The sequence below is a fragment of the Mus musculus genome, chromosome 6, assembly GCF_000001635.26.
Source record: "Mus musculus strain C57BL/6J chromosome 6, GRCm38.p6 C57BL/6J".
Classification (NCBI taxonomy): domain Eukaryota; kingdom Metazoa; phylum Chordata; class Mammalia; order Rodentia; family Muridae; genus Mus; species Mus musculus.
In genome coordinates, this window is record NC_000072.6 from 83,962,603 (window position 1) to 83,978,815 (window position 16,213).

The following is a 16,213-nucleotide window of genomic DNA, read 5'->3' on the forward strand; positions in this document are numbered from 1 at the left end:
CTGTTCTTCCAGAGGACCCAGGTTTGATACGTAGCATCTATAAGACAGCTCACAACGGCCTATAACTACAGTCCTAGTGGATCGATCCCATGCCCTCTTCTGATCTCCAAGGGCATTAATATGAATCTAGAAACTCTAATGCCTATTAAATATCAGTGGTAGGACAACAAAAAGATTAATAAATATTAATAAAGGTGTGGAGAGTCAGCTCAGTTTTTAAGATTACTTGGCTGTTCTTACAAAAGAAGGACCTAGATTCAGTCAGTTCTTAGCTCTCACTTGGCAACCCAGAACTACCTGTCTACTTCTAAAAGATCCAATATCCTCTCTAAATCACATGGTTTCCTGTATTCATATGATACACATAAACTCATACAAGTGCACATACATACACATAGATAAAATAAAACTATTGTTTTAAAAACAGCTCAGCAAAATTTCTTGTTAATAAACAACTATGTGAAGTGCTGTAATAACCTTACAGGAGGGGATATTTCTGTAAAGAATGTAAAACTAAAAGTATTACTCTTTGGGCGGTGGAAGTCTTAGGACCCAGCCAAGTTGGCAGTCACTCAGTTTTTAAGAGTAGTGGGATATATGGATCAGGACCATCAGCTAGTGTGCTTACAGAACAATAGAGAATACAAGGTAAGTTATGTGCAGTTTTAAAATAAGTGTAATGGTTACACAGCTCTCTAAGTAGACTACTGAATTGTACACACTTTAAAAGTGGTGAAGCACGAGATAGAGTATAGCTTTCTTTATATAGTTTTATGTCTTTATTGTAATTGTATGAATGTTTTGCTTTCATGTATGGCTGTTTGTCACATGTGTGCCTGGTCCTTTTGGAGGTCAGCAGAATGCATCAGATTCTCTGGAACAGGAGTTAAAGGAGGCTGTGAGCCATTGTGTGTTGGGAATCAAAACTGGATCTTCTGTAAGAGCAGACTGTACTCTTAACCACTGAGCCATCTCTCCAGCCCCATGAAGCTTATTTTTAAATACAGGTTATTTGTAATGTTTAAAGGAAGATAAAAATAGAAAGCAGTTCATTCTTTAACATTAAAGTTTTTTCATATGCTAATAAAGTGAAATGGGAAATTTTTAGCTTTTTTTTTAATATTTATTTATTATATGTAAGTACACTGTAGCTGTCTTCAGACACTCCAGAAGAGAGCATCAGATTTTGTTACAAATGGTTGTTAGCCACCATGTGGTTGCTGGGATTTGAACTCAGTACCTTTGGAAAAGCAGTCAGTGCTCTTAACCACTGAGCCATCTCTCCAGCCCAATTTTTAGCTTTTAAAAACAATTCAAATTGTTAAGTTTCCATTGTAATACCAAAACATGTAATAAATACAGATTTAATATTTCCAAATATCTAAGCCAACAAACCAAGATTATCTGCCCAGATTTGTTTAGTATTGAGTATATTTAGTATAATATAATAAATACTTGAGAATTTTATAAAATTATATGGGCGTGCTCCACCACCGCCCAGCTTACCCCCCACCCCCACCCCCAGACAGGGTTTCTCTGTATAGCCCTGGCTGTCCTGGAACTCACTCTGTAGACAGGGCATCAGAACTCAGAAATCCCAGCACTTGGAGGCAGAGGCAGGTGGATTTCTGACTGCCCGCCTGTCTTGAAAATAAAATAAAAAAATAAAATTATATGGGAAAATACCAGGCTTTGCTACCAGCAGTATCCCCTTATCTATGAGAATTGTATTTCAAGACCCATGTGGGTGTTTGAAGTCAAGTGATACTGAACCCTAGGTATTCAGTATTTTTCATATTTCATGCATACAAAGATTTAACATCTCTTTCTTGATAATGAATCATTTCTATGTCACACACTTTAATTTTGACAGTTTAAGGGATTTAAGGTATTAATGCAAAGCTAGCACACATTCCTTTCCTCAATTTTATCATCTCAAGGATTTGGCATTTGTTCTTACTATAATTTCTTACCAAACTCAACATATGATTATTTTTCTTTTTGTTTTTGAGTTACATTTATTTGTGTGTAATATGTGACCATGCATGTACCATAGTGTGTGCATGTAAGCCAGAGGACAATTGAACTCTGGTGGTTAGGCTTTCATACAGGCGCCATGCATTTTTTTTTTTTTTCTTAGTCTGTTATACTGTTTAGTTTTGCTTTCTCACAGGAATTATCTTTAAGGGCTTCTCCTTAGTACTTATAATTGTTAGCATCGCTATTATTATACTTTGTGGCCGTGATATAAAATAAAGGTTCCTTGAACACAGGTTGCTGCATTTGATAGATTGATAACAAATGGTCATTAAGTCACTAATGGGCAGGTAATACAATGTAGACTCATTGAATAAAGGGCAAATTGTTAGTAGAGTAACTGGAAATACCATTACACCACTAATGACAGTAATTTAAAGCTAAGGAATTATTTAAATGTCTTAAAATTAAAAAAAAATAAATAAATTTTAAAAATGTCTGCTTATGCTGTGTACTATTGTGAATTGAAAAAAATAAGACTTTTTTTTGCATTGGAATTAGTTCCTGGTTGTAATTCCAGTGCCCAAGGTCCAGAATAAGACCCTGTATCAAAAATAAACAAACAGGGTAGGCATGGTGGCACATATCTTTAATTCCAGCACTCATGAGGCAGGGGAGGACCTCTGTTTGTCTGTTACACAGAGAAACTCTTTCTCAAAAAACAAAACAAAGCTAGATAAATAAACCAAACCTTTTTTTCAGTATCAGTTTCATGATGTGTTTTGCTTCTCTTTTTAATATTGTATCTCAATTCACTTATTTCCTGCTTACTGTTAAGTTAGTCATAGCCCATGGACTTTGCTATTCCTATGACTTCAGTTGCTTTCTTTATAAGATTATAATCATTTGACCCTAAGGAATAATTAATTTTTCATTTTTATATTTAAAGGCATATATAGAAATAAACAAAAAATCTGCAGATTCTATGGTAAAATTTTACACCTGCTTCCCAATATCCATGGATGGAAATCAGCTCTCCATAAGTATGGCTCCTGAGCATGTGGACTTAAAAGATGAGGTAAATAATAGAAGACTTAAACCATCATTTTCCCTAGATTTTACTAAATTTCTAAGATCAAATTTATTATTTTTATTATCTAGTTTATTTGGGGCGCGGTCACAGTGTTTTTGAGCTACAAAAGTCTCCTCTCTTTTTACTGACCACTGAGCCCACTTTTAAGATAGAATCCTATTTAGAAAATAAAAATAAAAGAAATCATTCTTGACTGCTACTCTGACTAACAATCAAAACAGAGTACTGGTGATTGTCTTTAATTTTTCCTCCTCCTTTGTCAAATTTTGTCAATTAGTAGTCCTTGTCTATTGTAAGCATATGAAGCTTGTCCCCTGCTCCTTGCAGTTTAATCGCTTAAAGCTGCAAAAGTTATAGATTTGCTCTTTATGCTACTGTAAGTTTTGCTTTCTTTGGGTACTTTGACCACAAAGCCTTGATAGTAACATGAAATTCTAATCTGATCAAATTCAGCTTTGACTTACGCAAAAACATTTCAGTGTCTGTATGTTCTAAAAGGAGATAGAATCTCATAGAAGCTGGGAGAAATGCAAATTTAGGACCTTTTCCTGGTAGTCATCCTAACTTGTTAGCAATAGTAGGGTTGTTATACATGTCAGTAGTATTAAAGAGAAAAAGGTTAAGAACCATATTTTAAAGGACTTTTGCTACCTGATTTTATGAAAGACTGGATAATGCATATCTGTGTAGCTCTTTGTATAACATCATGATTAAGTATTAGCTTGTGAATGAGATAGACCTTTTACCTTTTCCTTTGAATGTTTGACTTTATAGGAAGCTCTCTTTACAACTTTGATTCAAGAAAATGACCCAGAGGTGAGTTTCACATTTCAATGCTTTTATTTACTGGTTTATTTGAAAGATTTGTTTTTATTTTTCTTTTTAAGAATTAAAGTTGACTGAGATATTAGATGGTTCTTGGAAAAAACGGAAAGGGTATCATAGTCCTTGATATGAACATATTTATACACTGAAATTCATTATTAATTAGTAACTATATAGGTGATATTTGAGGATTTTTTTTATGAGCATAGAGGAAATACAGGTCCCATTATTACTAAATGCCTAGGCGATAAGCTTTGGCTCATGCCCTGACTACCTTTTAACTTATTAACCTATTTAAATTATTCTGTTCTATGTCTAGCACTTGATTAGTTGCCCCTCTCTCGCCAGTTTCAGCCTTCTTTTTTTGTCTACCTTTTGGTTTATGCCAGTCACCTCAGTCTATAGCTTTCTCTGCCTCTCTTTAATCTCTCCTTTTAATCTCTTACTATTTCCCAGAATCCTCTCTTTTCCTACCAGTGTCCCACCTCCTATTTGCTACCTCAGTTCATTGGCCGTTGTCTTTTTTTAATTGACAGTTGAGGTTTATAAGAGATTCTCTCTATATGTTGACTCAATGATAAATGCCTTTTTTAGGACAATGATGCTCTAGGTTTAATCCCTACACTGGGGATGGGAAGACCACTTGCTTTATTCCATATAGTCATTTTCTTATTCTTTGAAGAAACATCACCTAGCCTCTATAGTGTTAAATGAATGCTAATCAGTGATTTATGGTTTAATTCTTATCCTTTTTTTTTTTACATTGTCTCAAAAAAAACTCCCAACAAAATACAGGCAAATATTGATAAAATTTACAACCGATTTGTACATCTTGACAATTTACCTGAAGATGGACTTCAGTGTGTGCTTTGTGTTGGGCATCAGTTTGGAAAAGTGGATCGCTATATGTTCATGAGTAACAAAAACAAGGTATTTAAACCCTATATGCTTGCAATCTATAGCTTCTAACTTGGCATTTGAGTAGAAGCATCCATAAAGATTATTCAGCCATGAAAGCAGAAGTATAACAGAACAATTTCTTCTGGACTGTAATACCAAAAAAAAAAACCAAAATAGATAATCTATTTTTAGTTTTTAAGGAGAAGTAAGATTCACAGAATAACGGAGCATGTCTTACTAGGGGAGTTACACATTACTTACATTAGTTATATAAATATTGCAGAGATTTTTTTACCCTCATTAAATTAAGGGCACATTACATAGTTTTAGTTTTCAAAATCCTCTTTCTAAGTGTAAAACACTGATTTATTTTAAAAGGCAATGTTTTGTATTAAAACTCCTTTGTAATTTGGTAAGTGATTGCAAGTGATGTGATGGTATAGTGGTGACCATAGGTGCCTTATAAACCTATTAAGTAACACGCAGCTACTGATTTTCTTTGGTATGTTTTGAACTGATAAGTAGAGCCTGTCTGGTACTCTAGACAAGGTATGGCATTGCATGGGAAGGCAGGGCACAGGTGCCACATAAGCAGTCTGAACTTTTAAAACTTTGCACATTAGCCCTCTATGGGGTTTTGGTTGTTTGTATGGGTTTTGGGGTTGTGTTTTGTTTGTTTGTTTTGTTGCAGGTGTGTGTATGTGTGTTTTAATTTTTGTGGATTTGTGTGCATTGCTGTATGTATGTGTCTGTGTCTGTGTCTCTCTGTGTGTACCAGAGGAGGATAGAAAAGGGTATCAGATTCCCAGGAGCTGGGGTTACCAAAACTTGTGAGCCACTCAATTTGGGTACTAGGAACTGAACTCAGGTCTTCTGGGAAAGCAGTAATTCCCAAGCCATCTCTCTAGCACACATTAGTCCTCTGTTTTAAAGAAAGGGGATTTTGCCTAATAATTTTAATCTTTTTTGTTTGTTTGTTTTTGTTTTTGCTTTGTTTTGTTTTTCGAGACAGGGTTTCTCTGTGTAGCCCTGGCTGTCCTGGAACTCACCCTGTAGACCAGGTTGGCCTCGAACTCAGAAATCTGCCTGCCTCTGCCTCCCGAGTACTGGGATTAAAGGCATGTGCCACCACGCCCGGCTTTTTAATGTATTTTAAATTATGTATTTACAATTTTAGCCTTAGGTGTCAGTCCAGCTGCATTGAACATACTTGCATTGTGCAGCTATTGCCACCATATAATTGTATAACTTTTCCATTTTCTCAAACTGAGACTTCTTGTACTTAAACAATAACTGTTTAACATGCCTCCCATCCACCCAGACCATAATTGGCACCCTATGTCTGTTTCTATAAATAAGGATAACATTTGATGCCATAAAGAATTTTAATTGTATTTACTATTTTGTAATTGTTTGTTTCACTTGGCATATGTTCCAGGCTCATTGATGTAGCATATATCAGAACTTCTTTTTTAAGGTTAAACAGCATTCTATTGTGTGCTTAGTCTATGTTTTAAAAATCCATTCATCAGTTGGTAGATAGATCTCTTTTAACTGTTGTGCCTAATATTTCTGGAAATGTAAGTGAGTAAATAAATGTTTGGTTCCCTGCTTTCAGTTCTTCTGGGTGTACATTAAAAAGTGGAATTTGTTAGAAGACATCCTAATTCTACTTGTAATTTTTAAATTCATACTTTAAAAAAATATTTTTTTCTAAAGGTGATCCTTCAGTTAGAAAGTCCTGAATCTGCTCTGTCAATGTACAATTTTTTGAAACAAAATCCACAAAACATAGGTGAGCACGTGTTGACCTGCACTTTATCTCCAAAGACTGACTCAGAGGTGAGTGGTTTATTTCTTATTTTTTAAAAAATCAGCTTTTGTTGTTTTAGAAGTTTAAAAAGCTGGGCTGGAAAAAATGGTTCAGCAGTCAAGAGCACTGGCTGTTCCTACAGAAGGCCCAGGTTTGGTACCTAGCATCGATGTGGCTCACAACCATCTGTAATCAAGATCCAGGGGGTACAGTGCCACATTTGACCTCCATGGCCACTAGAAACACACATGGTACAGACTCATACATTCAGGCAAAACACTCATATACATAAAATAGATCTACAAAAATAATGTAAGAAACTCAGAAGGCATAATAGAAATTTTCTGAAAACTGAGAAGATACATCATGAGTGTAATTCCAAGAATAGGCACAGATAGTAGTCAGACTTCTTCTGAGTTCAGATATTTCTTTATATTGATTATTATAAAAAATGATTTAATCTCTTACAGTTTTTATCATTATAGGAACAGTGAATGATATAAATTAGTAATTTTGAAATTTCATTGGGATACAGACTTAAAAAGAGACTTTGTATAAACTGGTTGGAGGTGGTGGCGCCGCCGTGGTGCATGCCTTTAAACCTAGCACTTGGAAGGCAGAGGCAGGTGGATCTCTGAATTAGAAGCCAGCCTGGTCTACAGAACGAGTTCCAGGATAGCCAGGGCTACAGAGAGAAACCTTGTCTCAGAAAAAAAAAAAGAAAACCAGAGAGAGACTTGATAGAGCTACTATGATTATCTGTAGAAGCAGGTGCTGTATTTGATCCATTATTGCTTTCTGAAAGGAAAAAAAATTATTTGTGTTTATTATGTTTTTAGAGAGTGTATTGTATAAGAAAGCAAATTTTACATCTTCTTAATTTACATAGCTGTATAGTAGAATATAAGTAGAAAAATAATATAAATACATCTTTAAAAGAAATCTAGGGCTGGAAAGATGGCTCAGCAGTTAAGCTCTTCCAAAGGTCCTGAGTTCAAATCCCAGCAACCATGTGGTGGCTCACAACCATCTGTAATGAAATATGATGTCTGGTGTGTCTGAAAACAGCTACAGTGTACTTACATATAATAAAATAAGTCTTTAAAAAAAATAAAAGAAATCTATGCTGAGTGTGGTGACACACACCTTTAATCCTAGCACTTGGTAGGCAGAGACATTCTTTATTATAGAGCAAGTTCCAGGACAGCCACGGCTACACAGAGAAACTGTGGCATGAAAAACCAAAAAAGAAATCAAAATCAGATTTGTGTGTGTGTTTGTGTGTGTGTGTGTTTTAATAGTGCCATTGTGTTTCTGTAGCAGGACTAAATATTAGAACCTTATATTTAGTATCTATGCTTTTTGCTAATCTTTCTAAATTCTTGAATTAACTGAAAAAAGATAATGTGTACATGTGTATAATAAATATATCAAGTAATAAAATACCAGATGATTAAAAAGTACTGTGAAGACAAATGAAAATTAAAATGAATTAAAAAGTTAGATATGGTGACTTATTCTTATAATTCCAACACTTACAAGAGAGTAGTATTAGTTCAAGATTAGCCTGAACTACACAAAATCCTGCCTCAACATACGCATTTCCTCACATAAGAGACAGACACAGATGGAGAATTATGTATATTAAAATGGTAAGTTATAACCCCTTTCAAGTTTAGAAAACTTGAAAGAAATAGGAAGAAAGCTGTATAAAAATAGAGTGAAGATATTTTTATGCAGCCAGGCAATGGCAAAGGCCTTAGTATGTTTCTGGTGATGGAAGAATTTCTGGGCTAGCAAGCTTGCTCAGTAAAGAGCCTGAGCACTTGAGTTTAGCCCACCCTGAGTTCAGTTCCTGGGCTGCATTCCCATTCAAGTTGTCTCACACTGTTCTCTTACCTCTACTTGCTTGAATATAAAATGTTTCTAAGAGGTATCAATAGTCCTACTGTAAAAATCATTGAAGTGATTTCTTTTTAAACCTAAAAGCTATTGTTTTTAAAAATGTTGTTAATCCTTTAGAATTTCATAAATGTGTTTTGATCACATTCACATTATTTCTTCTCTTAACTTTTGTCTCGATTGACTCAAACCTTCCTACTGTCCCTGCAATCTTTTTTAACTTCTTATACAGCGCATTTGAGCCCTTGATTTTGGTCTTCCATAACATTGCTTTTTGGGGTCTCAGATAATATTTAAAAGGATTACTACTGTAGCATTTATTGGTGTGTGTGTTTATGTGTATACATCTGTGTAGAAGCTAGAGGTAGATATTCAGTTTCTTCCTCAATTGCTTTTCTATCTTCTTTTTTTTTTTCTGACATAAGTTGTCTCAGTGTTAGAGTTAGACTAACAAGTTAGACAACAAGACCCAGGAGTCTTACTGTCTCAGTCCCCTACACACACGCACACACACTCCCCAGCACTGAGATGGTAAGCATATTACTGCTCCCCATTTTTCTCAGATTTGTGTTACGAATGTGAGTTCACATCCTTGTACTTGCATGACAAGCACTTTTTAAATTTAGCCATCTTCTCAGCCCCACTTCTCCATGTTTAATCAGGGAAGTCTTTATATTGTTTTGAAGATTTGCTTTAAGTTGCCTAGGCTGGTGTTAAGTTCCTGAGTTCACACCTTCCAAGCTCTAGGATTATGGGCCTGTACTATGCCCAATTTAGTGGGATGCTTTATAAAAAGTTTTCCTTATAAATACAAATCTTTAAAATCAAATCTACAAGGAATTTGTTGTATTTATTGGTTTCATTCTAAGTAAAAGATGTTATTTTCAGGCTTTTAGATTTTACAAATTCTTGTCATATCTGTCTTATCTCATAAATTGGTAGTTGGACTTATTCTGTATAACTTAGCAGCAGGTTTTAATAAGAAAATAATTTCTGGAATATAAGTTATGTAGATATAGAAGTTAACTTTTTAAAAAAAGGGATAACCTTCTTTTTACTTTTGTTACCTATATTTTACTAAATACTAAAGAGCCACTAGAATAACCTCTAATAAAATGTGAATTATATTGCAGGTTCAAAGGAAGAATGATCTGGAACTAGGAAAAGGAAGGTATGTTGCTTTAGGTTGTTTCCTTCATTTTTTGTGTTAAATATTTCTGTATCTTACAGTAACTATGTCCAGAAAGTTCCTACCTTACTTGTTCCTTTTGTTTATGTGTAAGCTGTTGTCCTTTTACTTTTGGGTTCTGTTTGGCCTTAGTTTGTTTTGGTTGATGCCTATATTTAAACTCACTCAGGTGTTTATTGACTAAGAGAAACTGCATGTATAAGCCATTGGAATCATATATAAAAATGTTCCTTCTTTATGCTTTGTAAACTATCCTGGGCAGTTTAATCCATGATAAGTATGACATGCTCTTTACTAGATTTTTCTGTTCCAAAATAGCTAAATACAGTTTTATATTTTCAATTTTAAAATTTCATTAGCTTAAAATAAAAATACAATGTTCAGTGTATATTTTTAAGTTGGTACAATTTTAGACTGTTTTAAAGTATGGAATGGAAATATTTGTCCAAAAAAATACTACTTTGTATCCACTAATGAAGCTTGCTTTTCAGAGTCTCTTCAAACTACCAAGTCAAGTATTTGTTTTAGCCATGGTGTTTACTGTTTATTAGTCTATATTTTAAAATCTTACAAGTGTAAAATAATAATTTGAAAATGTTTAAATAGAAAAGTAACTATTTGATACTTTGCAAACAATGTCTTATAAGATTTCTTCTCGTTAACTAGTTTGTTATAAAATGAGACTATTTTGGGTTGTTGAAATGACTATGAGCATCTGAAACTACAATGGTAACTCATGAGCCCCGCTTCTAGGTTGTGGTGTGTGTGACACCACATTCTTGAAGTCCACAGAAAGCTCAGTAAATTACAATACCATACAAGGTCATACAGACAGGCTTACAGTTTGCTCTGTTGGTAACAAGAAATAGATTTTCCCCAAAATTCATTTTTGTGTATTCTGTTTTGTAATTTTTTTAATCTGCAAAAACTTGTTTTTATCAGAAACAGTGAGTTGTCTGTTTTTATTGGTTTTGTTTCCCTTTAAAAACTCAAAATATTGATATGTTTAGAAATAGTTTCTAATCTTAATTTGATTTAAAAAAATTCTTCCAATGTAATTTTTTTCTGCCATGTAATACAGAGAGAAAAATATGTGTATAAAAAATGTGGGAGGGCTGGAGAGATGGCTCATCAGTTAAGAGCAGTGACTGCTCTTCTAGGGGTCCTGAGTTCTATTTTCAGAAACTACTTGGTGGCTCACAACCATCTGTAAAGGGATACAATACCCTCTTCTGATGTGTCTGAAGACAGTGACAGTGTATTCATATATATAAAATAAATAAATTGTTAAAAAAAATGTAGGATATGGCCACAGTATTTAACATTACTTTTGGAGTAAGCTTATACCCTCCCTCCCAAAAAAAAGTGCTGTTGTTATTTGCTTTAAATGTTGAGTCTTTTAAAAGTAAATGTGGTTGCCAGATTACCTTAAAGTATAATTCTTTTGTTTCTCATTAATGTAAATTCTAATCACAGATTGCTTAGGGGAAATTTCGCATTTATAGCTTAGTAATAACTTACATTATCCTTCATTAATCCTCCCCATACATATCCTATTTATGTGTCATTTGATTATGACTTTAAATAAGAATGCTGGGAAATACCTGGTGAAGCTCTCAAATTAATTTTTTTCTGTTAAATCTTATCCTAAAATGTCTTGGGATGTGTGCATTGCAGTGTGGTCCTTGATCCCCATGTCTAGCTTTTATAGTATTCCTTCTTGGAAATTCTGAATTGGTGGGTGGGTGGGGGAGTAGGATCACTGTGTACTAATTGAATCACTGTATATTAACTAATTTCCTTTCTGGAAATTTTCTTTTATTTTGTGAATGTGACTGTTTTCCTTTCATTCCTTAAAAGCAAAAACAAGCAAACAAAACTGTCTTTTTAACTCTGGTCTTAATAATGTAATTTATTTGACATCTCACTGGCATTCCAAACTAAATTGATCATCAGCATTGAAACTCTCCTTCATTATAGCTAATGAACAGATACTTACTTTTGTTAAAATAATATCTGTGAAGAAAACACTATAATTCTTAAAGACTTCCACAGTCTTTAAGTGCTGGAGAGATGGCTCCACAGTTGAGCACCTGTTCTTTTGGAGAACCCAAGTTCAACTTCTCACACCCACATGGAGGCTCACAACTTCGTGCAGTTACAGCTCCAAAGGCAGTGCCTTCCTCTGGCCTCCATGGCTTCCTGCACATACATACATACATACATACATACATACATACATACATACACATACATACATATACATACATACATATGCATAACTTTAAAATGACTGTCATAGAAGCAAAATATGTAATTGAACCATCTTTACAAACAGACCTGTGTTTCAAATGTGGAACTGTGTAGTTGCTCCTTGTATAGATGATACTAACTTTTTATATACTTTAAATGTGGTAATTGAGAAAGCCATGTTACATTTTTCAGATGATATTTTTTAAAAATCTTCATGTTTGTTCAGACTTGAATGTTTCTATATAGTTTTCTATATAGTTCAATTTATAAATTGTTAGGATCAATATATAGCTCACTAATGAGGCAGGAATTTGAGTTTATTCTTTATTATAGATATGAATCTTGTAACTGTGAATGTCACAGTTGTTTCTTCTAATATTTGTGCTTGGCCACAGACTCTATTCTAGTTCCAGGAGTTTTGAACTAATATCAGCTGTTGGTATCTCCAGTGTTAGTGATATCAAAAATTTAAGATGGGAGCATTTGAATATGCTAAATAGCTTATAAAGAAATTACTATATATTGTTATAATGATCTATGATCCCTAGTTGTTCATCTTAAACCTCTCATGCTTCACAGGGAACAGTGTGTTTATTTATAAACTTACAGCTGTTCTTCTGCGAGAACCAATTTATTTGATGAAATGACTAGACCCTGGTCGTGGCAAATAGCACCTTTTTGAAATCTCTGAAATAAAAGTAATATAGGACACAGATAGACATGTGGCTATCCTCTGAAAAGCATGTCAGAAACAACAGTTTATCTTCTCCTTGGAAACAAAGAGTTAATACTGACTATAATAATATAACATGTGCCCTTTCTGGTGTTTTTCTCCAACTCAACCACTTCTAACAAAATTACATGAATACACTTTATGACTGTATTAGACATGATCTCTCTTACATACAGTTGGCCATGTATTTTCTTTAGTTCATCTAGATAATTGAAATATATTATAACTAAATGAGTGGTTTGGTTGGTTTTAGTAAGAGTATATTTTCGTGTTTTGGTGGTTCTAACAGTTTTACTTATAATTTTAAATCTCCAAAAGCTACCTAGGTGATTCTAGAGAAAGGTTTCTTTAAATGTTATCATTCATAAGCACATCTTTTAGAAAATTTAAAGTAGGTCTTTTGTATTCAAAAAGGAGGTAAAATGGTTAAGTGGCATTTCCCTCCATGCCAGTTTCATGTTGATTTTATGGAAGTTCTGTAGCCATTTTAAGTTCACATGCATAGATCACAGCTTTATTGTAAAACCGTACACACTCTGTACGAGTAAAGAGCCTAATAGTAATTTGAGATGTCTTAATAGAGTCTAATAATAATTTGAGATGTTCAGCCTTTTCAGGTACAAACTTGGAATGAAAAATTGTTAACTTACACAAGAAAAAGGAAGATACTAACAATCCTAGTTTTTCTATTGTTTCCTTTGAATTAAAAAGAAGCTCTCTTATATTGTTCCCCTTGTGTATTTCCATCAGAACATCTTAGCCACTTGAATGCTGATTGGCTGGATTTCCCAGTGCTTATCATTTGTGCATTAGGAAACCTGTACAGTTGGCATCAACAGGGTTATTTACAATGATTGAATTCTCATCATAGTTTGATTTTTGTTTGTTTTGTGTTCTTTTTGTTTGTTTTTAAGTACTTTTAGCCCTGACTTGAAAAACAGTCCTGTTGATGAAAGTGAGGTACAAACAGCAGCTGATAGTTCCTCTGTTAAACCTAGTGAGGTTGAAGAAGAAACTACTTCCAATATTGGAACAGAAACTTCAGTGCATCAGGAAGAACTTGGTAAGGAAGAACCCAAACAAGCATTGTGTGAGTCTGACTTTGCAATTCAAACACTAGAACTTGAAGCTCAAGGAGCAGAGGTCAGCATAGAAATTCCTCTTGTAGCATCCACTCCAGCCAATATTGAGTTATTCAGTGAAAATATAGATGAGTCTGCTTTAAACCAGCAGATGTACACCAGTGACTTTGAAAAGGAAGAGGCAGAAGTTACAAACCCTGAAACTGAATTAGCAGTATCTGACAGTGTCTTCATAGAAGAAAGGAACATCAAGGGAATTATAGAAGATTCTCCATCTGAAACAGAAGATATATTTTCTGGAATTGTACAGCCTATGGTAGATGCCATAGCTGAAGTGGATAAACATGAAACTGTTTCAGAAGTACTGCCATCTGCTTGTAATGTGACCCAAGCACCAGGAAGTTACATTGAAGATGAGAAGGTTGTGAGCAAAAAGGATATTGCTGAAAAAGTTATCTTGGATGAAAAGGAGGAAGATGAATTTAATGTTAAGGAGACCAGAATGGATTTACAAGTAAAAACAGAGAAGGCTGAGAAGAATGAAGCTATCATATTTAAAGAAAAATTGGAGAAGATTATAGCAGCAATAAGAGAAAAGCCAATTGAAAGTTCTGTAATCAAGGCAGACCCAACTAAAGGAGTGGATCAGACCAGTAAGCCTGATGAAACTGGTAAAAGTAGTGTGCTGACTGTATCAAATGTATATAGTAGTAAATCAAGCATCAAGGCTACTGTGGTCTCTTCTCCTAAAGCAAAAAGTACACCTTCAAAAACTGAAAGTCACAGCACCTTCCCAAAACCTGTGCTTAGAGAGCAAATAAAGGCTGAAAAGAAAGTTTCAGCCAAGGAATTTGGTCTGCTTAAAAATACCAGATCAGGCTTGGCAGAAAGCAACAGTAAATCCAAACCCACTCAGATTGGTGTTAACAGAGGGTGCAGTGGAAGGATCTCAGCCCTTCAGTGCAAGGATTCTAAAGTGGATTACAAGGACATAACAAAACAGTCTCAGGAAACAGAGACTAAACCTCCCATCATGAAACGGGATGACAGCAACAATAAGGTGAGGAGAGTAGAAGAATGGCTCGGTGTACCTTTGACGTGCATAGCGCTGTAGCTGTAAAGTAGGAAGTGTAGTTTTGGTTCATGTTTTTTCATCTCTTCACTCTAGCCCCAAGCTCCCATTTCCCTGTCTGAAACAATTCCATTGATATAAGCCAGTAGACAGTTGGAGTACTGAGCTCAAAGTTCCCATTTACTCACACACTTGAGAAGTATTACATGGTCACAAATGTAGCTGAATTAAACTTTGGTCAGAACAATGATTGTGATTTGAAGGATGTGTCTGCAGTGGCTCCTAGGATGATCATTTGGCATTCTTGTTCCTCTGAAATTGAAACTTCCTTTATTAGTTCACTAATTGCCTAAACTTAGACATTGTGGGCAAAGAGGAAAAAAGATCTTAGAAACTGAATTTAGCTATAGCTTTTAGAGACTGCATATACCATTAAATGATTATTGACTTAGTTTTGTTTATTTGCTTAACATGTTTGACCATATTTTGATATTTGCTAATTAAGTTTTTTCTCTTTTCTTAAAGAACATTAATAACCTAGGTATAAATTCTTTTTTTTCTGTATTTCTTAATATTTTAGGCATTGGCTTTGCAGAACACTAAGAATTCTAAAAGTACTACAGATAGAAGTTCCAAATCGAAAGAGGTAAAATGAGAATATTCACATTCTCTATATCCATTCTTCCACAGCAGCACCCATCTGTCTTAATACACGTGCCCTCACTTTTTCATAGTTAGCATGGGAGTTAAGAGAGTGGGTGGTGTAGAACATAGGATTGAAGTGAAATGCTTCATGTTCTATCTTGCCACTAATTCTCTGGTGCTGTTGCTGTGGTAGACTAAACAGTTTTATATGCTCTGTGTGCTAGTTGTGGTTCATTGACAGCAAGCAAAATGCCAGAACCTGCTAGAAATGTCTTTACTATAATATCAATTTTAAAATAATGTTTTCAAATACAATTATATTAGCTATGAAGTCTTATTAATCTTAGGGTTTTATCAATATAAGCTTCAAACTTTCTTAGTATTGTATAAGTTAAAAATACATATAAATTAATTGGTATAGTTAACTATTTACTCTTTATTTTCGAGGTACTTTTAAGAGTCTAGTAAGTGAAAATTTGCTAGATAATTAACATATGGAAGAGCAGATTCTTTGTATGACAATTGTTTAGACAAGTGTTTGAAATGTAGCTTTAAAGTATAAATTATTTTAAAATTAATTGTGTGCTGTGTATGCATATTCTTGAATGTATATAATACTCTTACATACATGGAGGTTAGAGGACAATTTGTGTGAGTCACTTTTCTCCTTATACAATTAGTCCTGGATAGTAAACTCAGGTGTTGCACTTGGTGCCAGGCACTTTTACC

At 34.3% G+C, this 16,213-nt stretch overlaps 1 protein-coding gene across 25 annotated transcripts in view; it reads left to right on the plus strand.

The window, feature by feature from the left end:
• Positions 1-16,213, plus strand: part of Zfp638 (zinc finger protein 638) — a 119,804-nt gene that overhangs the window by 95,535 nt on the left and 8,056 nt on the right. For 19 of the 25 annotated variants that reach the window (XM_006505704.4, XM_017321434.2, XM_006505706.4 and 16 more), the window contains 7 exons: positions 2,927-3,055; positions 3,845-3,886; positions 4,691-4,825; positions 6,515-6,637; positions 9,644-9,681; positions 13,600-14,827; positions 15,420-15,485. In XM_006505704.4, the coding sequence (XP_006505767.1) occupies positions 2,927-3,055; positions 3,845-3,886; positions 4,691-4,825; positions 6,515-6,637; positions 9,644-9,681; positions 13,600-14,827; positions 15,420-15,485 (1,761 nt within the window). The remainder of the gene's footprint in view (positions 1-2,926; positions 3,056-3,844; positions 3,887-4,690; positions 4,826-6,514; positions 6,638-9,643; positions 9,682-13,599; positions 14,828-15,419; positions 15,486-16,213) is intronic. The other 6 variants (XM_006505711.4, XM_006505712.4, XM_017321435.2 and 3 more) reach the window with 3 other exon arrangements.